At 38.0% G+C, this 25,260-nt stretch overlaps 2 protein-coding genes and 1 long non-coding RNA gene across 15 annotated transcripts in view; 1 reads left to right on the top strand and 2 right to left on the bottom strand.

The window, feature by feature from the left end:
* Positions 1-3,705, bottom strand: part of LOC112423713 (uncharacterized) — a 78,821-nt gene extending 75,116 nt beyond the window's left edge. For 2 of the 6 annotated variants that reach the window (XR_011611808.1, XR_011611805.1), the window contains exon 1: positions 3,075-3,704. This is a non-coding gene — a long non-coding RNA (uncharacterized lncRNA). Of the gene's footprint in view, positions 1-2,458; positions 2,604-3,074 lie in introns of all 6 variants that reach the window. The other 4 variants (XR_011611807.1, XR_011611809.1, XR_011611806.1 and 1 more) reach the window with 4 other exon arrangements.
* The window catches only part of LOC105465135 (VPS54 subunit of GARP complex), a 132,025-nt gene extending 113,534 nt beyond the window's left edge, over positions 1-18,491 (top strand). For all 3 annotated transcript variants that reach the window (XM_011713405.3, XM_011713404.3, XM_011713406.3), the window contains 3 exons: positions 11,137-11,244; positions 13,112-13,206; positions 17,098-18,491. In XM_011713405.3, the coding sequence (XP_011711707.1) occupies positions 11,137-11,244; positions 13,112-13,206; positions 17,098-17,203 (309 nt within the window). In that variant the 3' untranslated portion in view covers positions 17,204-18,491. The remainder of the gene's footprint in view (positions 1-11,136; positions 11,245-13,111; positions 13,207-17,097) is intronic.
* A 588-nt stretch (positions 18,492-19,079) lies between these two features.
* The window catches only part of LOC105465134 (UDP-glucose pyrophosphorylase 2), a 54,226-nt gene continuing 48,045 nt past the window's right edge, over positions 19,080-25,260 (bottom strand). For all 6 annotated transcript variants that reach the window (XM_011713399.2, XM_011713398.2, XM_071076818.1 and 3 more), the window contains 5 exons: positions 24,756-25,053; positions 24,070-24,267; positions 22,955-23,197; positions 20,421-20,525; positions 19,080-19,511 (listed from right to left, as the gene is read on the bottom strand). In XM_011713399.2, the coding sequence (XP_011711701.1) occupies positions 19,404-19,511; positions 20,421-20,525; positions 22,955-23,197; positions 24,070-24,267; positions 24,756-25,053 (952 nt within the window). In that variant the 3' untranslated portion in view covers positions 19,080-19,403. The remainder of the gene's footprint in view (positions 19,512-20,420; positions 20,526-22,954; positions 23,198-24,069; positions 24,268-24,755; positions 25,054-25,260) is intronic.

Genomic DNA, 25,260 nt, shown 5'->3' with positions numbered 1-25,260 from the left:
TGCCAGCAATGAATCACCTCAGTTTTTGTTTGAAAAAGCCTGTATTTCCTCTTCATTTTTCAAAGATAGTTTTGCAAGATGTAGAATTCAGTTCAATTGTTTTCTGGCTTGCACAGTTTTCAACAAGAAGTCTGCTGTAATTCTTTGTTTTTTGCTGTATTTGCCTTCAAAAATATTATCTTTGATTTTCAGCAGTTTCACTATGATGTGTCTAAGTTTTGTGTGTTTTTGATCATGCTTGAGTTTCTTCTGCACTTCTTGGACCTGTTGTGTGTTTCCTTTTTTATAGTTTCAATTTCTCCCTTAAGATTTCAGTTTCATTAGATCCTTTAACATGTTAATCAGTTATTTTATTTTAGTTATTTTATTTTAGTTATGTTATGTTATGTTATGTTATGTTATGTTATGTTATTTTTGAGACAGTCCCACTCTTTCGCCCAGGCTGGAGCACGGTTGCGTGATCTCAGCTCACTACGACCTCCACCTCCTGGGTTTAAGCAATTCTCATGTCTCAGCTCTGGGTAGCTGGCATGCGCCACCACACCCAGCTAATTTTTGTATTTTTATTAGAGATGGGGTTTTGCCATGTTGGCCAGACTGGTCTCAACTCCTGACTTCAGGTGATCCACCCACTTCAGCCTCCCAAAGTGCTGGGAGTACAGGCATGAGCCACTGCACCTGGCCTAATCAGTTATTTTTATATCTCCCTCTAATCGTTTCAACATCTGGATTATCTCTGAGTCTGATTCTGTTGGTTGCTTTATTTCTTGACAGTGGGATATTGTTTTCTTTTTTGTATATTTTGTAATTTTTTAATTAAATGCTGAACCTTGTATGTAGAAGAACAGTAAAGACTGTGAGGTAAATAGTGTTTATGCATGGAAATGGACTTACCTCTTCTGTCAGGCTATTTTTGTTATGGTTTGAATCAAATTATTCAATAATCAAGCTGGGTTTCTGTTTTGTTGTTGCTGCTGTTATCCTTAGTATGCCAGAGGCTTCCAACTCCTTCAGTAGTAGGCTGCTACTCCCTTGTGTTTAATGTAGGGCCTGAGGTGGTGTTAGAGGGTTTTTCTCAGTGTTTGTTTCACCCTCATCTTTTAGTCATCTCTGTACATCTGCACTATAGAGCAGGAGTCTTTCTCTAGACTCTCAGTGCTGGGCTCTTAAGGGTAATAGGGGAAATATCTGTTCTTCTTGTCTGGTCTCCATCTTAGGTAGAGTCTATATACCTGGCCTTGAATGTGGAGCCCATACTTCTGCTCACAACCTCTGCTTTGATTGGTGCAAGATCCTGGGCTTCAGGTGTTTTTGTCCCTTCCTTCAGCAGCAGGCATGTTTTTTTGTTTTGTTTTGTTTTGTTTTGAGACGGAGTTTTGCTCTTGTCTCCCAGACTGGAGTGCAACGGCGTGATCTCAGCTCACTGTAACCTCTGCCTCCCGGGTTCAAGCAATTCTCCTGCCTCAACCTTCCAAGTAGCTAGGATTATAGGCATGCACCACCATGCCCAGCTAATTTTGTATTTTTAGTAGAGACAGGGTTTCACTATGTTGGCCAGGCTGGTCTCAAACTCCTGACCTCAGGTGATCCACCCTCCTTGGCCTCCCAAAGTGCTGGGATTATAGGCATGAGCCACCGTGCCCAGCCCAGGAGCAGGCATGTTTTGTTCCTGCTTTCATACAGTGACCCCAGTGGTGAAAGTTTGGTGCCCCTTCTCAGTGACTTAGGCCTTTTACTTTGTATGAGAATAGGGTTTGGGGGAAATGGATGGCATTTGTTTCTATTCCCTTGTGGCAACTAATCACCTCCTGAATACCTGTGCTACTGAGAGTGGATTTATATGGTCTTCTCCCTTTGATCCTCCTGTTTCTTCTGAGTACCTCCTGGAGGCCGTGAAGTAAAACGTGCATGAGTGCAAACTCTCATTATGGCTAGGGTTTTCACTTACCTAAATCTATCCTAGCCCACGTTTGGCCTTTAGGAATCTGTTAAAATTTTAGTTATTTTCTTCTTACTTGCTTCTCTTGTGGTCACCTCTTGTTTTTATGCTCTGCCAAAAGTGAGGCAGTTCCTGTGTATCACCTCTCCTCAGAGGGCCTTTTCAGTCTTTGGAATTAGTTCCCTTGGTTCCCCTGATCTCTGTTCTCTGATGTCAAGAAAAATTATGATTTTATAGATTATCTCAGTTTTTTGTATTGTTAAGGTAGTAGCAATGTTCTATTGCAGCTTTCTAAATTTTAAATAAAAGTTTTTTAATGAATGAATAATATGATTAGAATGGTACTTTAGAAGTATTAATCAGAAAGTATATAAAACAGATTTGAGGCCGGGTGTGGTGGCGCATGCCTGTAATCCCAGCACTTTGGGAGGCCAAGGCTGGTGGATCACGAGGTCAGGAGATCGAGACCATCCTGGCCAACATGGTGAAACCCCATCTCTACTAAAAACAAAAAATTACCTGGGCGGGGTGGTGAGCTCCTGTATGTAGTCCCTGCTACTCGGGAGGCTGAGGCAGGAGAACCACTTGAACCCGGGAGGCAGAGGTTGCAGTGAGCTGAGATTGCGCCACTGCACTCCAGCCTGGCGTCAGAGTGAGACTCCATCTCAAGGAAACAAAAAACAAACAAAACAGATTTGAAATAATATGGCGTGTCCTCTATTTGGAATACCTGTTTCTTTTTCCCCTTTGAAGACTGAACACCTCAGGTGGGCAGCTTAGGAAGCCATTAGACATCATTGTGTAAATGTCCTTCACTTGAGTTCTATAGCATTCATTGTCCACTTTTTGGAACACCAACCAGCTTTTAGACAGTTATCTCCCCAAAGGGACTTTGATTCATCTTTGTACACTCCAGACAGCATTGAATCTGATACATTCATTCAAGCATACACACACACACACACACACACACACACACACACACGCACACTTTCAGAAGAGTGTTATACAGGTAGTAGAGGAAGGTAGTTGGCTGGTGGCAGGAACCAAATTTTATAAACTGAGATTAAAGAAGTACAGTCTCAAGTTTAGGTGACTGAAGAAATGTATAAAGGTAATATGGAAAGAATAGTACCTTTAGGAAAAGCAGGAGTGAAGGAAGGTTTGCGGGAGTATCTTAGGTTTTTAGGGCCCCCATAATAAATTACCACAAATTGGATGACTTAAAATAATAGAAGTCTGTTCTTTCCCCGTTCTGGAACCTAGAAGTCTGAAATGAAGGTGTGGGCCAGGCTCTGCTCCCTTTGAAGACTCCTGGGAAGAATTCTTCCCTGCTTCTTTCCAGCTTCAGGTGGTGGCTGTCAGTCCTTGGCATTCCTTGGCTTGTAGTTGCCTCATGCCGGTCTCTCTGCCTGGTCTTCACATGGTTGTCTTCCCTCTGCGTGTGACTCTGTGTCTGAATTTCTCTCTTCTTTCTTGTATAAAGACCCCGGTCAGTGGATTTAGGTCCCACTCTAATCCATTATGACCTCATGAGGTACCAGGTAGACATGAATTTTGAGGGGACACTATTCAACCCAGTACAGGGGCCCTGGTAGTTAAGAGGATGTTACCATAAATTATACTTACTAGGATGACTAAAATAAAAAAAAAAATAGCAAGTGTTGGTGAGGATGTGGAGAATAAATTAGAGCCTGCATACACTGCTAGTGATATTGTAAAATGATGCAGCCACTTTGGAAAACAGTTTAGCATTTCCTCAAAAGATTAAACCTGGAGTTACCATAAGACCCAGTAATTCCACCACTAGGTATATACCCAAGTATATTGAAAACATTGTAAAAAGAAAGGAAATGCTCAAGCTGGGTGTGGTAGTGTGTGCCTGTAGTCCTACCTACTCAGAAGGCTGAAGTGGAGGGATTGCTTCAGCACAGGAGTTCCAGGTTACAGTGGGCTACGATCACACCACTGCACTCTAGCCTGGGTGACAGAGTGAGACACTGTCTCTAAAAATGAATAAATAACAAAAAGAAATGAAGTACTGATTCATTCATAAACAAAAGCATTATGTTTAGGGAAAGAAGCCAGTCACAAAAAGCCACATATTCTATGATTCCATTTCTATGAAATGTCCAGAATAAGCAAATTCAGGGACAGAAAGTAGATTAGTGGTTGCCAGGGGCTGGGGAAAAGGGAGAGTCCAGAAGGACAACTTTTGGGTTTGGAATTTCTTTTGGAGGTAATGAAAATGTTTATAAATTAGCAGTAATAGCTGTGTAACTATGAATTTACCAAAACCCAGTGAATTTTATATTTTGAAAGAATGAATTTTATGGTATGTGAATTATATCTCAAAGCTGTTATTAATAAAAAAAGATAAAAAGATAAGAGGATGTTTGATATCTTTTTAGGGTGAAGAGAGACAAACCCTTGGGTTTGGGTGGTCACAACTTTGCTTAATTCAGTTACATGGTGATCTATACATGGTTCTTTTACAGCAGTTTATTGGAACTCATCACATTTTAATAAACTAGTGCATATTAGTACATTCTAATGAAGCATACTAATATAAAATTAGTACATTTAAAATATAGTATTTAGCCCAAATTTGTCTTATAAATAAAATGGTATATAATTTCAGCTGTGTGAATTCTAAAATATAAGCTAAAAGATGGTTTTTATTTTTATTTATTTATTTTTCTCAGAAAGTTTCTAGGTTTTTTTTTTTTTATACTTTAAGTTCTAGGGTACATGTGCATAACGTGCAGGTTTCTTACATATGTATACTTGTGCCATGTTGGTGTGATGCACCCATCAACTCGTCAGCACCCATCAACTCGTCATTTACATCAGGTATAACTCCCAATGCAATCCCTCCGCCCTCCCCCTTCCCCGTGATAGGCCCCGGTGTGTGATGTTCCCCTTCCCAAGTCTAAGTGATCTCATTGTTCAGTTCCCACCTATGAGTGAGAACATGCGGTGTTTGGTTTTCTGTTCTTGTGATAGTTTGCTGAGAATGATGGTTTCCAGCTGCATCCATGTCCCTACAAAGGACACAAACTCATCCTTTTTTATGGCTGCATAGTATTCCATGGTGTATATGTGCCACATTTTCATCCAGTCCATCACTGATGGACATTTGGGTTGATTCCAAGTCTTTGCTATTGTGAATAGTGCCGCAATAAACATACATGTGCATGTGTCTTTATAGCAGCATGATTTATAATCCTTTGGGTATATACCCAGTAATGGGATGGCTGGGTCATATGGTACTTCTAGTTCTAGATCCTTGAGGAATCGCCATACTGTTTTCCATAATGGTTGAACTAGTTTACAATCCCACCAACAGTGTAAAAGTGTTCCTATTTCTCCACATCCTCTCCAGCACCTGTTGTTTCCTGACTTTTTAATGATCGCCATTCTAACTGGTGTGAGATGGTATCTCATTGTGGTTTTGATTTGCATTTCTCTGATGGCCAGTGATGATGAGCATTTTTTCATGTGTCTGTTGGCTGTATGAATGTCTTCTTTTGAGAAGTGTCTGTTCATATCCTTTGCCCACTTTTTGATGGGGTTGTTTGTTTTTTTCTTGTAAATTTGTTTGAGTTCTTTGTAGGTTCTGGATATTAGCCCTTTGTCTGATGAGCAGATTGCAAAAATTTTCTCCCATTCTGTAGGTTGCCTGTTCACTCTGATGGTAGTTTCTTTTGCTGTACAGAAGCTCTTTAGTTTAATGAGATCCCATTTGTCAATTTTGGCTTTTGTTGCCGTTGCTTTTGGTGTTTTAGACATGAATTCCTTGCCCATGCCTATGTCCTGAATGGTATTACCTAGGTTTTCTTCTAGGGTTTTTATGGTATTAAGTCTAACATTTAAGTCTCTAATCCATCTTGAATTAATTTTCGTATAAGGAGTAAGGAAAGGATCCATTTTCAGCTTTCTACTTATGGCTAGCCAATTTTCCCAGCACCATTTATTAAATAGGGAATCCTTTCCCCATTTCTTGTTTTTCTCAGGTTTATCAAAGATCAGATGGCTGTAGATGTGTGGTATTATTTCTGAGGGCTCTGTTCTGTTCCATTGGTCTATATCTCTGTTTTGGTCCCAGTACCATGCTGTTTTGGTTACTGTAGCCTTGTAGTATAGTTTGAAATCAGGTAGCATGATGCCTCCAGCTTTGTTCTTTTGACTTAGGATTGTCTTGGAAATGCGGGCTCTTTTTTGGTTCCATATGAACTTTAAAGCAGTTTTTTCCAATTCTGTGAAGAAACTCATTGGTAGCTTGATGGGGATGGCATTGAATCTGTAAATTACCTTGGGCAGTATGGCCATTTTCACAATATTGATTCTTCCTATCCATGAGCATGGTATGTTCTTCCATTTGTTTGTGTCCTCTTTTATTTCACTGAGCAGTGGTTTGTAGTTCTCCTTGAAGAGGTCCTTTACATCCCTTGTAAGTTGGATTCCTAGGTATTTTATTCTCTTTGAAGCAATTGTGAATGGAAGTTCATTCATGATTTGGCTCTATGTTAGTCTGTTACTGATGTATAAGAAGGCTTGTGATTTTTGCACATTAATTTTGTATCCTGAGACTTTGCTGAAGTTGCTTATCAGCTTAAGGAGATTTGGGGCTGAGACAATAGGGTTTTCTAAATATACAATCATGTCATCTGCAAACAGGGACAATTTGACTTCTTCTTTTCCTAACTGAATACCCTTTATTTCTTTCTCTTGCCTGATTGCACTAGCCAGAACTTCCAACACTATGTTGAATAGGAGTGGTGAGAGAAGGCATCCCTGTCTTGTGCCAGTTTTCAAAGGGAATTTTTCCAGTTTTTGCCCATTCAGTGTGATATTGGCTGTGGGTTTGTCATAAATAGCTCTTATTATTTTGAGATACATTCCATCAATACCGAATTTATTGAGCGTTTTTAGCATGAAGGGCTGTTGAATTTTGTCAAAGGCCTTTTCTGCATCTATTGAGATAATCATGTGGTTTTTGTCTTTGGTTCTGTTTATATGCTGGATTACGTTTATTGATTTGCGTATGTTGAACCATCCTTGCATCCCAGGGATGAAGCCCACTTGATCATGGTGGATAAGCTTTTTGATGTGCTGCTGGATTCGGTTTGCCAGCATTTTATTGAGGATTTTCTCATCGATGTTCATCAGGGATATTGGTCTAAAATTCCCTTTTTTTGTTGTATCTCTGCCAGGCTTTGGTATCAGGATGATGTTAGCCTCATAAAATGAGTTAGGGAGGATTCCCTCTTTTTCTGTTGATTGGAATAGTTTCAGAAGGAATGGTACCAGCTCCTCCTTGTACATCTGGTAGAATTCAGCTGTGAATCCATCTGGTCCTGGACTTTTTTGGTTGGTAGGCTATTAATTATTGCCTCAATTTCAGAGCCTGCTATTGGTCTATTCAGGGATTCAGCTTCTTCCTGGTTTAGTCTTGGGAGAGTGTAAGTGTCCAGGAAATTATCCATTTCTTCTAGATTTTCTAGTTTATTTGTGTAGAGGTGTTTATAGTATTCTCTGATGATAGTTTATATTTCTGTGGGGTCGGTGGTGATATCCCCTTTATCATTTTTGTTGCGTCTATTTGATTTTTCTCTCTTTTCTTCTTTATTAGTCTTGCTAGCGGTCTATCAATTTTGTTGATCTTTTCAAAAAACCAACTCCTGGATTCATTATTTTTTGGAGGGTTTTTTATTTTTCTTATCTCCTTCAGTTCTGCTCTGATTAGTTATTTCTTGCCTTCTGCTAGCTTTTGGATGTGTTTGCTCTTGCTTCTCTAGTTCTTTTAATTGTGGTGTTAGGGTGTCAATTTTAGATCTTTCCTGCTTTGTCTTGTGGGCATTTAGTGCTATAAATTTCCCTCTACACACTGCTTTCAATGTGTCCCAGAGATTCTGGTATGTTGTATCTTTGTTCTCATTGGTTTTGAACAACATCTTTATTTCTGCCTTCATTTTGTTATGTACCCAGTAGTCATTCAGGAGCAGGTTGTTCAGTTTCCATGTAGTTGAGTGGTTTTGATTGAGTTTCTTAGTCCTGAGTTCTAGTTTGATTGCACTATGGTCTGAGAGACAGTTTGTTATAATTTCTGTTCTTGTACATTTGCTGAGGAGTGCTTTACTTCCAATTATGTGGTCAATTTTGGAATAAGTGTGATGTGGTGCTGAGAAGAATGTATGTTCTGTTGATTTGGGGTGGAGAGTTCTGTAGATGTCTATTAGGTCTGCTTGCTGCAGAGATGAGTTCAATTCCTGGATATCCTTGTTAACTTTCTGTCTCGTTGATCTGTCTAATGTTGACAGTGGGGTGTTGAAGTCTCCCATTATTATTGTATGGGAGTCTAAGTCTCTTTGTAAATCTCTAAGGACTTTCTTTATGAATCTGGGTGCTCCTGTATTGGGTGCATATATATTTAGGATAGTTAGTTCTTCCTGTTGAATTGATCCCTTTACCGTTATGTAATGGCCTTCTTTGTCTCTTTTGATCTTTGATAGTTTAAAGTCTGTTTTATCAGAGACTAGTATTGCAACCCCTGCTTTTTTTTGTTCTCCATTTGCTTGGTAGAGCTTCCTCCATCCCTTTATTTTGAGCCTATGTATGTCTCTGCATGTGAGATGGGTCTCCTGAATATAGCAGACTGATGGGTCTTGACTCTTTATCCAGTTTGCCAGTCTGTGTCTTTTAATTGGAGCGTTTAGTCCATTTACATTTAAGGTTAATATTGTTATGTGTGAACTTGATCCTGCCATTATGATATTAACTGGTTATTTTGCTCGTTAGTTGATGCAGTTTCTTCCTAGCTTCGATGGTCTTTACATTTTGGCATGTTTTTGCAATGGCTGGTACCGGTAGTTCCTTTCCATGTTTAGTGCTTCCTTCAGGGTCTCTTGTAAGGCAGGCCTGGTGGTGACAAAATCTCTCAGCATTTGCTTGTCTGTAAAGGATTTTATTTCTCCTTCACTTATGAAACTTAGTTTGGCTGGATATGAAATTCTGGGTTGAAAATTCTTTTCTTTAAGAATGTTGAATATTGGCCCCCGCTCTCTTCTGGCTTGGAGAGTTTCTGCTGAGAGATCTGCTGTTAGTCTGATGGGCTTCCCTTTGTGTGTAACCCGACCTTTCTCTCTGGCTGCCCTTTAGATTTTTTCCTTCATTTCAACTTTGGTGAATCTGGCAATTATGTGTCTTGGAGTTGCTCTTCTCGAGGAGTATCTTTGTGGCGTTCTCTGTATTTCCTGAATTTGGATGTTGGCCTGCCCTACTAGGTTGGGGAAGTTCTCCTGGATGATATCCTGAAGAGTGTTTTCCAGCTTGGTTCCATTTTCCCCCTCACTTTCAGGCACCCCTATCAGACGTAGATTTGATCTTTTTACGCAATCCCATACTTCTTGCAGGCTTTGTTCATTTCTTTTTCTTCTTTTTTCTTTAGATTTCTCTTCTTGCTTCATTTCATTCATTTGATCCTCAGTCGCTGATACTCTTTCTTTCAGTTGATCGAGTCGGTTACTGAAGCTTGTGCATTTGTCATGTATTTCTCGTGTCATGGTTTTCATCTCTGTCCGTTCGTTTATGGCCTTCTCTGCGTTAATTATTCTGGTTATCAATTCTTCCACTCTTTTTTCAAGATTTTTAGTTTCTTTGTGCTGGGTATGTAATTCCTCCTTTAGCTCTGAGAAGTTGGATGGACTGAAGCCTTCTTCTCTCATCTCGTCAAAGTCATTCTCTGTCCAGCTTTGATCCGTTGCTGGTGACGAGCTGCGTTCCTTTGGAGGGGGAGATGCGCTCTTATTTTTTGAATTTCCAGCTTTCTGCCCTGCTTTTTCCCCATCTTTGTGGTTTTATCTGCCTCTGGTCTTTGATGATGGTGACGTACTGATGGGGTTTTGGTGTGGGTGTCCTTCCTGTTTGTTAGTTTTCTTTCTAACAGTCAGGACCCTCAGCTGTAGGTCTGTTAGAGATTGCTTCAAGTCCACTCCAGACCCTGTTTGCCTGGGTGTCAGCGGTAGAGGCTGCAGAAGATAGAATACTGCTGAATAGCGAGTGTACCTGTCTGATTCTTGCTTTGGAAGCTTCCTCTCAGGGGTGTACTCCACCGTGTGAGGTGTGGGGTGTCGGTCTGCCCCTAGTGGAGGATGTCTCCCAGTTAGGCTACTCAGGGGTCAGGGACCCACTTGAGCAGGCAGTCTGTCCGTTCTCAGATCTCAACCTCCGTGTTGGGAGATCCACTGCTCTCTTCAAAGCTGTCAGACAGAGTCGTTTGCGTCTGCAGAGGTTTTTGCTGCTTTTTTTGTTGTTGTTGTTCAAAAGATGGTTTTTAAAGTCATACTACCATATTGTTTCATATGTAGGAATAGTAAAATGAATTTACCTAAGTTTAAATTTTTAGCAGAGAACATTGCTGAAAAAAAATCCTCCTTTTAGTGTTAGGGTAAAATATGATTACTGTATTGACCCACCTACAAACTAAAAAACATCTTAATTCTGCCATATTTTTCTGTTGATTTCAGGTATGATCATGTTGACACATTGTTTTTTTTTTTTTTTTTTGAGACAGTTTCACTCTTGTCGCCCAGGTTGGAGTGCAGTGGTGCTATCTCAGCTCACTGCAGCCTCCACCTCCCAGGTCCAAGCAATTTTCCTGTCTCAGCCTCCCGAGTAGCTGGAATTACACGTGCCTGCCACCATGCCCTGGCTAATTTTTAAATTTTTAAACATAATCTGTTTATTTGGAGTGGCTACATTGTATATTGAGCCAGATTAGTAGCTAACATTTTTTTGAGTACTTACTTTGTATCAAGCACTGTTTTGCATTCTTATGAGTCCTCTTTTTTAATTCTCACAGCAGCCCTTTGAGATAGATAAATTAAGTAACTTGCTCAACATCACATAGCTTAGAATGGGAGGAGCTGGGATCTGAACCCAGCAGTCTAAGTTTGGAAGCAGCCTTTGTTCTTAGTCACTGAGCTATTTTAGCTCCTTTAAAGTGGATTAAGATATTGAATGAAAGGTTCTCAAGATTTGTATGAGTAGTGCAGATCACAGTTGAAAAGTGTAAGCTTGAGCACTATGCCAGAATTGGATATGTGGAGGGACGGTAAATATATGTCTCAGGGAATGGTGGAGACATATGCAATTCAGAGGACATGACCATAATTATCATTATTTTCCCCTACCAGTATGAGGTGAAGGCTCCCGTTCCTTCTGCCTGTTTCAGGAATATTTGTAAGCAAATGACAAAAATGCACGAAGCTATATTTGATCTCCTTCCAGAAGAACAAACACAGGTGAGTAGTAATTCCTAAAACTATTCATGTATATATAACATACAATATCTGCAGAATTGGGGTGGTTTTACATGCTTTTGGCACCGTTAAGCTGTTCATGTTCCAATATGATTATCATTTTTTTAAATCGTTACATTGACTGGTAGAACATGGATAAAAATTTCTACTTTCTAAGTGCTCCTTGCAGTGACAGACCAGAGCTATAGCTTTACTATATGATAAACAATTCTAAAAAGTAGATTTTCTGTTTGTCCATGATCAGTAGTCCCAGATTCTACTTACGTCATTTATTATGCTGTTCCTTGGAAAATTAGAGTTGGCCTTTATCAATTAGTAGCAAAATATGTTATGGTGATTGTAATTCAAATTGGCTATGGGAAGAATTAGTGATAAAGTTAATAAGATTAACACATGTAATTAACTCAATCTGCTTTATTGTTAGATCAGCATAAGTGATCTGTAATAAAGACAAACTAGGAAAAAGAGCAAAATGCAGGGTCGGGGAGCCTTTGGCACCTCTCAGCTATGAAGTATCCACCCTTCTATCTCTACTGTATTCCCCTACAAAAGTATTATCACAGAGTTCGCTTCACTCTTCAGTAACAACTCTACCCCCTACACCCCTGTTCCCCTCTCCTGGAACTTTGAATTTTCCAGTATTCTCTTTTTTACCAGTTTTTTTTTTTTTTAAATTAATCTTAGCTTATTTCCTCCATATTAAGTGTGCCTAGTTTGTAGAATAAATGGTATAATATTAAAGTCTAGTTGCTGTATGACTAATGAATTTAACTTTCACTGGGATTTTTGCTATTCAGACAAGTTTGTTTATTTCAGTTTGTCTCTCTTACTTGGTTGAGTGCATGGAAATGGCATTTGGGAGCAGAGGGTGGCTTTCTTAGTACCTCTTGCCTGCTGTTGCTCCTGCTGGTCTCCTTTCCTATGCCACCTCAAACTTCATCCTATACTAGCTAGTAACATTTTCTTCATATTTCCCTAGGTTTTCATAAATCATACCAAACTCATGAGTAAATATCATGGAACTCCTTTGGGACTCACTGAGGACTGAAGGGGAGCCATAATATATGGCGGACCCACTAGGGTCGTCTCCTTTTTCCTTCTAATTTCTTCTTAGCCAAGCCATCCTTTCCATTCCACATGTAAGATCCTCCACCTCTGGCATTCTGACCTTCTGGATTTGCCATCTGAGTTCTAATTCTAGAGCAGGACTTAGCCAGATCAGAGAGCTGGGCATACAGGTACTTCATGTGTTTTTATCTGTGGCATAAAGGGTACTCTTGTCAAAGCTGGGCAAATGTTATTTTATGTCACTATTGCCACTTGAATACTAGTAATTCCACAAAACTTCCATAGATTGTTATATATATTTTCCCCACAGACAATGTTATTTCACAAAATCATTTCATAAATTCATTGTATATAATTTTAGGTTAGGTATTTCCCAAAGCTTGAGAGAACAATAAAATACTTTGAAGTGATTTCACTAGAATAGAAGTATGAAAGTACCTTTGCCTCTATCATTATGACATTCTTTCCCCTATCGACTTCCTACTTAATATATTACAAAATTCCCCACTACTTTTTATTATTTTTACTTGTCACAGTTGATCCCACTTACGGGATTTTTTTCCAAAAAGGAGTACTAAGGAGGTTAGAAAGCTTTTATCCAGCTAAGGAGAAAAAATGTAGTGAAATAGCAATAGAATACTTTCAGAGGAGGATTTTAAAAGTATATGCCAAAGCAAAGGTTTTGGTTTTTAAAAATACTTTCTCTAATGTTGATAACTCAGATATTTACATATTCTATTTCAGTAGAACTTTAAGAAACTTAGTTTTATTTCTTTTTCAGATGTTATTTTTAAGAATTAATGCAAGTTATAAACTCCACTTGAAAAAGCAGTTATCTCACTTAAATGTGATAAATGATGGAGGACCTCAAAATGGGTATGTTTTTTTTATTTAACATTTTCACCATATACTCCCATATTAAATTGTTTTAATGATCAGTTTTGATTATTTATGCCATCCTTTTCTGCTGTAATCACACTGAAGACCAACGTTGTAAAATCAGCAAGCTTTTGTGCTTTTTTTTGCCCCGTGGAAATACCTGTTTCTGTCTAACTATCTAAAAGTGGTGTATACATGGACAATTACTTACCTGACCTTATGTATCTGTTTTGAGGCAGTGTGAGTTAGTAGCGCTTCCTTAGATACCCAATAGCTTTCCCCAACTCAAACAGGATTCAAAAGTCCTACTGTGTGACCATGTGAATGTCACTTAACCTCTGTGCCACATTTATAAAATAACAAGGATGAAATATGTCTTAATTCCTTCACAGGGTTACGAAAAATAATATATGTGTGTATATGTATATATTTTATTGTAAGCTGTTGAAAAAATTGTATATATTACTGTTAAAATAGCATAGTACATAGAAAGCATAGGATAGGATTTAGAATCTGAAAACTTGGGTTAAGTTCTAGTTCTGTCACTTACTAGCTGTTGTAACTTTGGGCAAATCACTTACTCCCCTCAGCTTAGGTTTTTTAGATTTGAAAATAGGGATGATGATAAAAGTTTCCTTAACAGGATTTTTGTGAAGAGTTATGTAGATAAAGATATGGGGAAGAGATTTTATAAAATGTAAAGCAGTGATCATTTAGTTATATCTTAGTATCAATTCTTTAGTGTGCTAAGGTTTTTAGGAATAAAATTTTATTCCCTGTTAAAGGAATTTCAGGCTCAAATTTCAAACTCATAAAGTTGGCCTTGCCATTTAAAAAGAAGTACAGTGAATCAATTTTGCAAAAAGCTATGTGAAAGCTTTGTTCTGTTGAATCTGTTAGGCTGAATTTAAGAGTTTTATGCAAGAATGATACTCTCTCTTATTACCTGATTCTTCTTTTTCTTTTTAAAGAATCATTTGTTTTCAAAAATTTCAAGGCCATGGAACATTTAAAGGACGATGATGAACACTGAATACCTTTTACCTAGATTTATCAACTGTTAAAATTTTGCCACATTCTCCCTGCCACTTTTGCTCCTTCTCCATCCCACCCCCATACCTCCCTTTTGCCGAACATCCAAAAAAGTAGGCTGCAGTCATAAAATTTAACCCTTAAATACTTTGGCATGTGTCTCTAAAAACAAGGACATTTTTATACAATCGTAATACCTGAACCCCACCTAAGAAAACATCACATGGGTGACACTGTGTATCTCTCTGTCTTGATGTCAAATGATGCAAATGGTACATACATGAGAGACCTGCTCCTGAAAAGGTAATAGCATATGAGAAACTTAGAGACTCTTGGTAGAGATGTATACTGTGTACCCTAAAGAGGCTGTTCAAAAAAAGCTAGTAATATTTTCAAGGCCTACCCCGCTCATACCCTTTTACTTTTATTCCCATAACTAAATCTGGGTTGGTTAGTTGGGTTTTTGCAGACGAGTAGTTCTGAAGCATGCAAGCTAACTCGTTAGCTATTATTTTTCTTTTTTAATATATCTATTTGGAAGTCATTCTGACCTTAGAGATCCTCACTGTCACATACTAACAGAAACTCATTCTTTGTAAGTCAAGTCATGTCTTTGAAAGATGCCTGAAGATTAACCTCTATCCTCTAGCCAAAGACATAAACTACCTGCGTAAAAGGAATTTTTGTTTCTGAAATTTCACTAAAAATGTAGCTTTTGACTTTTTTTGACGTAAACATAAAATTAACCATTTTAAAGTGAACAATTCAGTGGCTTTTAGTGTCTTCACAATGGTGCGTAACCACCACTTCTATCTAGTTCCAAACATTTTCACTACTCCAAAAGAAAATCCTGTACCCATTAGGCAGTTGCTTCCTATTTCTCCCTCTCCCCAGCCTTGTACTTCTATTTTTATTTTTTGAGACGGAGTATCGCTCTGTCACACAGGCTGGAGCACAGTGGTGTGATCTCAGCTCACTTCAACCTCCACCTCCCAGGTTCAAGCGATTCTCCTGCCTCCGCCTCCTGAGTAGCTGGGATTAACAGGCACGTGCCACCACACCTGGCTAATTTTTGTATTTTTAGTAGAGACAGGGTTTTATCATGTTGGCCAGGCTGGTCTCAAACTCCTGACCTCAGGTGATCTGCCTGCCTCGGCCTCCCAAAGTGCTGGGATTACAGGCATGAGCCCACGCCCAGCCCAGCTCTGTACTTTTTAATGTAATTTTTTCCCTCTATTTTAAAATATTTTAAAAATAGAGACATACAGAGAATAATAAAATATTTATATTTCTACTCCCCAGAATTGATCATTAACATTTGTCATTTTCACTTGAAAAAAATATTTATTGTATTTTTAAAATGGTATTCAAAAAATTGCATTCCAGATGAAGCTGAAGTACACCTTTACACCTCATCTGCAGTTCCTTTCCCTTTTTCTCCTAACCTTTAGGTAACATTTCCAGTGAGTTTAGTCTACATTCTTTCAGTCTTTCTCATTTACTATACCTAGATTTATGAAAAATATGTAGTGCTGTTTTATAAATTTACTTATATGGTATATTGCATATATGCAGCTTGCTTTCTACTTGGCATTTTTACTGATTTATCTCTGTTGATCTGTGGAAGTTGTCTGTTTTTGACTGCTGTATAGTCAAAACCACCTTTTTTTTTTTTTTTTTTTGGAGACAGGGTCTCATGGTCACACAGGCTGGAGGGCAGTGGTGTGATCATGGCTCACTGCAGCCTCAACCTCCGTGGCTCAAGCAATCCTCCCATCACAGACTCCCCAGTAGCTGCAACTACAGGTGTGTGGTACCACACCCAGCTAATTTTTTTAATTTTTTTTAGAGATGAGGTCTCGCTTTGTTGCCCAGGCTGGTCTTGGAACTCCTGAGCTCAGGTGATCCTCCTGCCTCAGCCTCCCCAAGTGTTGGGATTACAGGCATGAGCCACCACTCCATGAATCAACCATAGGTAAATTAGACATTTCCCCTAGTGATAAATTGCTAAGTCGTTACTTTTTTCCATTATAACCATGCCATACTGAAGATCCTTATACATGTCTAGTGGTATGACCATTTCTTCAGGGCATATACCTGAATATAAGTGAATTGGAGCTAATACACATTTTCACATTGTTAGGTATTGACAGTGGCTGTTAATACTCCATTAGTGGAGTAGTTTGTGAGAATTTGTTTCCCACATCTTGCCAACATTTGCTGTTAGATTTCTTAATTGTTGCCAGTCTGATGGGGGATAATAGTACCTTGTTTTGACTGGCATTTTCCTGACATTTACCATTTTTTCAGTTTATTGGTTATTCAGGTGTTTTCATCTGTGACTTCTTGTTCATATTCTTTCCTATTTTTCTCTTGGGTTTTTAAAGAAATATCTAGTAGGGCTTATATACATGAATACTAGTCTGTATTTAATCGCTTAGATGACACTTAGAAAACCTGGCCTGCTTTTCCCTTGAGTTTACTATTTTAGTCAACACACCTATACTCTAGTGCTAACCAATCAAAAACATTTTAACCTGTTATTTTCTCTGTATATTAATTCATGCTGTTTTAAGATAGATGATTTTCTTGGGCTGAATTTATCATGAAACTGACTCCAAATGCATTGATGTATTCATTTTCCAAATATTTATTATGGAAATACAGCATTAAATGGCCTACTTGTTGATAACAGGAATCCTGCTAAGATAATATGTTGACACTTGGGTGCTAAGAAATCTGAATTTTAGATAATACTGTAGCAGCCAGGATAGGACCGACTCGGTGAGCACTGTTACTTTAATTATCTGAATAGAAAGCTTGAGATTTAAAAATAATTTTCTCTCCATTATTTAGGTTGGTCACAGCAGATGTAGCTTTTTACACTGGAAATCTTCAAGCCTTAAAAGGCCTTAAAGATTTGGACCTAAATATGGCCGAAATTTGGGAGCAGAAGAGGTGATGTCATACTGGAAAACTGGGTAGTTCATCTGACCATGGGATGTGTTTGTTATGAAGAAAATCTGGATGCCTGTGATTTGAGAATTGAACCTGAAACCCAAAGTGAACTGGGGTGGGGGAAGGGAAAAAGGAAAGTATCAGTGTTGGGAAACTGGATTCAGTGGGATCTACAAGGAATGTCATTTTTGTGCATCCTACAGTGAGGAGTAACTGATCAGGTGTCTATAACATTTTTCATTCTCTCTGGAAACAGACTCAGGTTTCTTTGGACCAAATCCAAAAGAACACATAGCTGTAACACAGCTGTAGTTGACTAGAATGCTCTGTATACTTTATATTAAAAAATGCTTTGCATTTCTTCCAGTGCAATGAAATTCATATGGTGTCCCACCTTATTTAATGATGGTACAATTTAAAATCTTAAAATCTTAGTCAACCTCTGTAGAAAGTTTTCTCTATGAAAGTAAAGCTGTTTGAAAAATTATTTTTTTACAGATCTTTCTATAAAAAATAAACATCTTTTGATTGCTTGGATTTAGGAATTCAATTTTTGTTTCAGTGACCAATGTCAAGTTGCAGGCTTTGTGTGTTGCATATTTAATATTTCTACTACCACCATATGTCAACTGGGTAAAGCCTTCCAGAGCTGTCTAAATACCTGAAAGAAAAGACTTAAGTCTTTTTTTAAGTAATACTTAAAAAAAAAGATACTGTCATCTATTTATGCAACTAAATACTTTTCAGAAATGGTATATAAAAGGCTACAGTTTAATATCTGTATTTTTATAAAAGTATGAAGGGTTTGGGGTGTTTTTATTTGTAGCAGAGGTAAGAATATGTATTCATATAATCTGCCTACTTTTGAGTTCTCATTTTAACATTTAGATAACATAATGAAGTATGGCCCCCTTGGATCCTTGTTTTTAAGTTACTTTCGATGTGTATATGAACAAAGACCAGGGAGAAACAGAACTTTTAAAAATATCGGCTGCTGTGTTGGGGCCAGAAATAAGGTGACAAGTAAAGACTTTTATAATACCTACCTTCAAAATGAGAATCAGCAGCACTCTACAAATGAAAGTGCCTGTGCCTCACCTCACACCAAGAATCTTGCCTAACCCTGTCAGAGTGCCTAATATTCTGTGGTGATTATGTACAATGAAACAGTCTTATTTTGTGCTCTTTGGTTTCTTAAAAGGAAAGCTTGTTTTCTTTCCTTTATCATTACAGAGGTATGTCATTGGTTCTTAAACTATCTATCTGTCTAAAATAAAGCTGTAAAAAATTAACAGACTTTAAAAGGCAACTTTTTTTTAAATGGTATACAGTGAACTTTAAGTTAAACAAGCAGCCTACTCAAAACAAGTATGGATGAATTTTTTAAAAAGGCATAAATTGAACTACCAGCAGACCTGATTGGAAAGATTATTAATGATCATTTTTCAGTGATAATAAACAAGCTTCAGGAAATGAAGCTTCAGGGAAAGGGAACTTTTTATGAAGCTCTACCCCGTACTTCACTATAGAAGAGTACAAGGATGTGAAAGAAATGCCTTCCCTTTGCCCGCCCCATCAGCTGGGAAAATAAATGCCACTTTGTTTCAATAAATGGAGAGTCTGTGGAAAGCATGGCAGGCATCCCAGTTTTAGAAGTAGATGAAAGGTACCAAATACCTTCAGTTTAATTCCTATGGAAATAATGGTATGATTAAGATTCTTAGAAATGCCAAAAACTGGACTTGTTAGGTAACTAACCAGTGTGTACTTAAATATTCCAAGGGCAAATCTTCCAACTAATATAGTATCTGTCTAGCAAGAATAAACCATTTTATTTTACCATTTCATAGTTAGCATTATAAAGTACAAGTGTACACAAGTATTGCTTCACTGCTTTATTTTTGAAATGACAAGCAATTCAATGTGACCATCACTGAGGCTTCTGTTAAAAGATCTTCCAGAGTTGCCCCAGTTTTAAGATTAAACAATATTGCACTTTAAGATGGGATCCTCTTCAAAGAAGGAAAGTATTGCTCCATCTGTGCTTTTCTTAGACTAAAAGCATACTGCAGAAAACTCTACTTTAAAAATCAACACTGCAGGGTACAGTAACATAGTAAAGTACCTGCCTATTTTAGAATCCTAGAGAACATTTCATTGTAAGAAACTAGCCCATTATCAAAGCGTCCACAGTATTTTTCATTTCAGTGGTCCAAGATGCGAAGGTTTCCAGATACAATCTTGTTCTCTAATACTGCTCCAGGTGGGATGTCAATTCTGTCACCATGATTTGCAATGATGATAACCGTTCCCTAAGTGACAGGGAAAACAAGAGAGTGTACTTGCACCTGCAACGCAATTTGATTATCTTACAGTGATCAAGTTTATGTACAACTCTTTTTTACAGTGGAGTAACTGTATTTATAAACAATATTAAACATGAAAAACAAGTGACAGTTAAGGAAAATTGTAATGTGTCCTTCTGTAACAATCCTGGCAGTAGTTCTAGATTCTCTGTCTCCTTGTTAGAGGTAGAACTAACAGTGGGAGGTGGACCCAGTACCACAGCATGGCCAGCCCCCTTTTGAAGGCCTACTTACAAGGCCACCAGGATTATCCAACTTTCATAGAGAAATTAAAAGGTGCTTGGTTTATATTTACATATAGGGCTTTTGTTGTTTTTATAATGGTTTACTGATAAGATTTTTCATGTCTTAAGTCTTGAGGCAGTCTCAGCAATAAAATTCAATATATGTATTTGTTTTTTCAAGATCTTCATTTAAGTAAGCTTTAATGGGAGGAGTACATGAAATCTAGTTAGGAGATTTTTTTAAAAATTACATGATTTGGAAAAAGCTATTGTATCTTTAATACTTTTATACCCCCATTTCCCTCCTATTTCTTACGTGAGGCTGGAATGACAGAGTACCCGAGTACTACAATAATGTAAATGAATATTCTTACAGAGATAACATTCCTTTAATATATTCAGTACAAACTGTCATTTTTTTCTACTTTTATTCAAATATTCATCTTTCATAAGCTAACGGTAATAGTGATCCTATTTTAAAGATTCTCATTTCAGTAAAATAGTACCAACTTTAGTACTAGTGTAATTAAGACTAACAAGTATTCCTTAAAGTAAATGTAAATTTATGACTAGAAAATGAGACCTATGTTGTAAAGCTGTAAGAAATATAATTTTCACTGTAACAACATACCTTTAATGAAACATTTTTTCCAAATGTTACATCTCCTGAAACTGTGAGGTGATCCAATTCAAGCATATCTGGTATACTTTCAAATCTTCTTAGATAATCTTGAACCTTACAGAAAAGTAGAAATATAAAAATTTGTCTCAAATGGGTTCACAGAAAGGAAAAATATTAAAGTTTAACTGAACTGTAAAAATATTTTATGGCAAAGCTCAGGTCCTCTAATGGGAAGCACCTATTTATTAAGCACTCATTATATGCTAAATGCCGTGCAGAAAAGACCAGGAACTACCAACACTGTTTCTACACCAAGCAATTTACAACAGTTGAGCAGATCTAACTTTTTTTTTTTTTTTTTTTAAAGATAATCAACATGCCAAGAGCCAGATGAGTAGTTCACATAATCTGAATTCAACTGGAAAAAAAGAGATCATGCTTTGAAGCAGGCTAGACTGGAGCTGGACTTTAGTGGATAGGTAGGATTCTGAAAAATTAGAGCACATTTTAGGAAGAGCAACAGCACAAATTATTATAAGTTATCACCATCTTTGTCTTTTTATTTCCTCAGATTTTACAAGCACTAGAGATTGTCCTGTGTGAACCCGTTTCCTATTTTTCTGGGAAAATGGGAGCAATCAGAAAACTTCCACTTGTTTCCATCCACTACCACCACCTTGCCCGCATTGCCCATTACTCTGTCTTCCTAGTACTGGAATTGGACTGTTTCTATTCCTAAAGCCAACCTCTCCACTTGTGCATCAGATCCCTTCTTATGGCCTATTGAGTGTTGTTTCAGCAGTTCTCCCTCTTCAATGTTTTTTCCCTCCTGACTGCATTAATTCCCATTAATGTTTAAACATCCATTAAAAAAAAACCAAAAACTCAAATCCTATATTTCTTTCTACCTATACCCCCATTTCTCTTTTTCTCTTTAAGGCAAAACTCTTGAGTTTTCTACCTTCATATCTCCAATTCCTCCTTTTTCATTCTCTCTTAAATCCACGCCTGTGAGGCTCCCACACCTCCATACTGATACATCTAATTCCCATCTTTCTTGAATCAGCAGGAGCATTTGACAGATGATCATTCCCACTGTCTTGAAATATTTTCTTCATTTGACTCTGAGGACACATGCATTCATAGTTTTCTAATTCCCCATCTGCATTCTACACATCCACAGCAGGTGGCACCAAACCACACCCAGGACTAAAATAGACTGGGATGGCAGAGCAGGACCCCATAGGCCAACCACAAAGGCTCACAGTGTCATATTTCATTGATTAAATTTTTTAGATTTCACTCATCAGGCTAAGGTGGAGTTTTACAGCAGGTCCACAGATAGTGCTGTTTTGTTCAATGTTATTTTGTTATAACGTTGATGAGGAAAAAAAAAAGATTCCCAGCCAGGACTACTGTCTGTGTGGAGTTGGCACGTTCTCCCCACATTTGTGTGGGTTTTCTCCAACTATTCCGGTTTCTTCCCACATCCCAAAGATGTGCATGTTAGGTGAACTGGTGTGTCTACATGGTCCCAGTATGACTGTGGGTAGGTGTGAGTGTGCCCTGAGATGGGGGCAGCCTGTCCAGGGTTGGCTCCTGCCTTGTGCCCTGAGCTGCTGGGATAAACTCTGGTCACCCATGAACCTGAACTGGAATAAGTGAGTAAAGAATTATCTTGTTTTTATTAGTCAATGTATGTACAGCTCACATTTATTTCAGGGTTTAATATTAGAAGTGTTTTGTTTTTGTTTTAAAATGTGGTGATATTTTTGTGACCAGAAATAAACTGTAGGAACTGAACTCTTGTTTATATAAATTAACCTATGGTAAAATGTGTTATACATTGTTTTGCTTACTGTGGCAGTTTCCAAGAACATACTGATGACACTGAGGACTTAACTGTACTTGCTATTCCACCTGTCTAGAACACTTTTTGCACTAGATACCCATTTGTCAGACCCAATCAACTTCTCAATGAGGCTGCCTGTGGCCACTCAACGTAAAATTACACCATCACCACCCCCCTCAATCCCCACGCCCCGAGGCATTCCCTTTTCTCTATCCTTGCTTTGTTTCTCCATAGCATTTTCCACCACTTGGCATATCATACATTTACTTATCATCCTTTCCCCACTAGAATGTCAATTCTGTGAAGACAAAGATTTAGTCTGTTTTGTTTACTACTAAATCCCTAGAACCTAGAACACTGCCCAGTACATGATAGGGGCTCAATAAGTATTTGTTAAGCCAGAATTAACCTTTTCCCACTGATGAAAGCAGTACTGGTCTTGGAAGAGACAGAAGATAAAATGCCCCAAAATTTAAAGATTATTTTCTACTCCCCATATGGCAATCATGTTTCAAATGTGAAGTAAAATCTTTATCTTCTATGATGAATTCCCTTTAAAAGATATCAAAGACAGAGGAATACAACAGGTCAGGGGTAGAGACTGTAATTAGTCTCCAATTCACATGTATATCATATTTTTATAATTACACATTTAAGAAATATGAACTCACATATCTTTATAGTTACATACCTTTGTAAAAGAACTGCCTAATTTAACCAAGGGCACTGTAGGAAATTCCCGCTTTTCACTCATTGTCAGAGATCCTGCATTAAGACTATAGAGGTTTGACATCACCAGTAAGAGATCTGATGTGGTTTTGACAGGCAGAAAACGGCTCCTTGGCACATTAATACCTAGAGAATTCTCGAAACTTTTGATGGCAGCCCCTACTGCAGTTTCTAACTGAATGACATTCAGGCCTCCATCCAAAGTCTGTAAGAAATTAGGGGTGGGGAATAGAGAACAGAGGTTTTAAGCACCTACAACTTAGTTCCATGTAGGTTAGTTAATATTTGGGAAGTGACTTCAGAGATCCATTGATGGAAAAAAAAAAGATTTTCTTTTTGAGACAGAGTCTTGCTCTGTCACCCAGGCTGGCTGGAGTGCAATGGCGCGATCTCGGCTCACTGCAGCCTCCGCCTCCTGGGTTCAAGCAATTCTTATGCCTCAGCTTCCCGAGTAGCTGGGATTACAGGCATGTGCCACCATGCCCAGCTAATTTTTTGTATTTTTAGTAGAGATGGGGTTTCACTATGTTGGCCAGGTTGGTCCCGGCCTCAAGTGATCTGCCGGCCTCGGCCTCACAAAGTGTTGGGATTACAGGTATGAGACACTAAGCCTGGCCAGAAAAATAATTTTGAGAACTGACATTTATTAAGCACCTATCATATGCCAACCTCTTATACATGTAATCTTTTTTCAATCTTAAAACTCTTCTGTTCAGTAATACCATTTCCATTTTATGATAAACAACCATAGGTTCAGAAAACTCATGCAAAGTACCGACGGCCAAATGACTTATGAGTGTCAGCAACAACCAAGACTGAAGTAGGTTCTCTACTTTTGAAGCCCAATGTTTTTGCCACTACCACAATCCAGGGTCAGGTATAGGGCACCATAACTTGGCATGCTAGAGGGGTGACAGCAGATTCTGGAAGACAGGGCTAGGAACTAGAGAGTCTGAAAAGGCGAAAGGGAGTGACCAATGGAATCGATGGGGCAGAGGGAGTGGGCAGTGGGGTCTGTGTGTAGCCTACTATGACCTTAGGAACCAGGAAGCTCAATGGGCCACAACCTTGGCTTACCTTTGGATTCACAATGATTTCCATGTCAATGGCATTCTGCTCCTGCAGTCTTTTAACTGCTGCAAGAGAAATCCATAGGTTGTTTGTGTTAAATATTTTGAACTTTGATACAGACTTGAACTCGTCAACATGTGCTTTTGGCACTTGAGCAATTTCCACCAGTCTCAGTTTGCCTTCATATTGAGTGAGTGTCCCGCCCTAGAAAGGCAGAAAATAGTGAGTGCCTCCACATCTGTCCCAAGTGCATTTTTTCGTAAGTACAAAGATAGTGATAATATAAAAAATATATAAATACATTATGTAGAAACAGTACATTTTCATAAAAGGGACAATGGAATAACATTTAAATGCCAAACTAAAAGAGTATTAAAGGTCTGGACAACTTTACTGAAAGGTTTCACATGTTTCAGATTTTTGCCATAAATATATAAGAAACTATTTTAGTTAAAATTACTGATGTAGCTTATCCAAAAAAATAGAGATGATTTTGATACTATTTATTATGGATTTATGATACATATTATTATGTCAAACAGAACTGAAAGTATTCCACATAATATCATCTCACCCTTTCTTATGATACTAAGTGGTTAAATGTATTGTTTAACATAGAAACTTTCAAATAACTTCATAACTTATGAAATGTGAAAACATGAAGCCCTAAACTGCTTCCTCTCAGTATTTACCTTTACATCTGCACGTGTTTTATTTGTGACTTCCATGACAAATTCACAGCGTTTTCCATTGGGTGGGTTCATTAGATGATTAAGAATATACAGATCCACTGTGGCACCCAGATTATCTATGTTAGACACAAAAATATACTCTTTGCCTTCTCCTATAAAGGTATCAAGCAAACCAGAGTTGTAGAAACTGGCGTAAATATCACCATGACCTGGAGGGTACCAAGCTTCTGTATTTTCCCCTGAGTAAGACACGTCCTTTGCTACAGGAAGTAAAGATTCTTTATTAATCCTCGGGTACCTTAAAAAAAAAAAAAAAGTTCTTTTTCAATATTGACCCTGTAGAGCATTTCAGACCTTTAAATAAAATAATGCATTAAAGTTACATAAAATTTCACTTCTTTTCAGAGTCTTATCAATCATTATAGGTGAATCCATTTAAGAAAATCTCTCAGTATCTGTGTTGTCCAAAATCTGTTTTCTAGATGGTGATAGCTGCTGCAAAAAC

Source organism: Macaca nemestrina, chromosome 13, assembly GCF_043159975.1.
Source record: "Macaca nemestrina isolate mMacNem1 chromosome 13, mMacNem.hap1, whole genome shotgun sequence".
Classification (NCBI taxonomy): domain Eukaryota; kingdom Metazoa; phylum Chordata; class Mammalia; order Primates; family Cercopithecidae; genus Macaca; species Macaca nemestrina.
The sequence above is the reverse complement of the archived record's forward strand: the minus strand, read 5'-3'. Positions and strand labels throughout refer to the sequence as shown.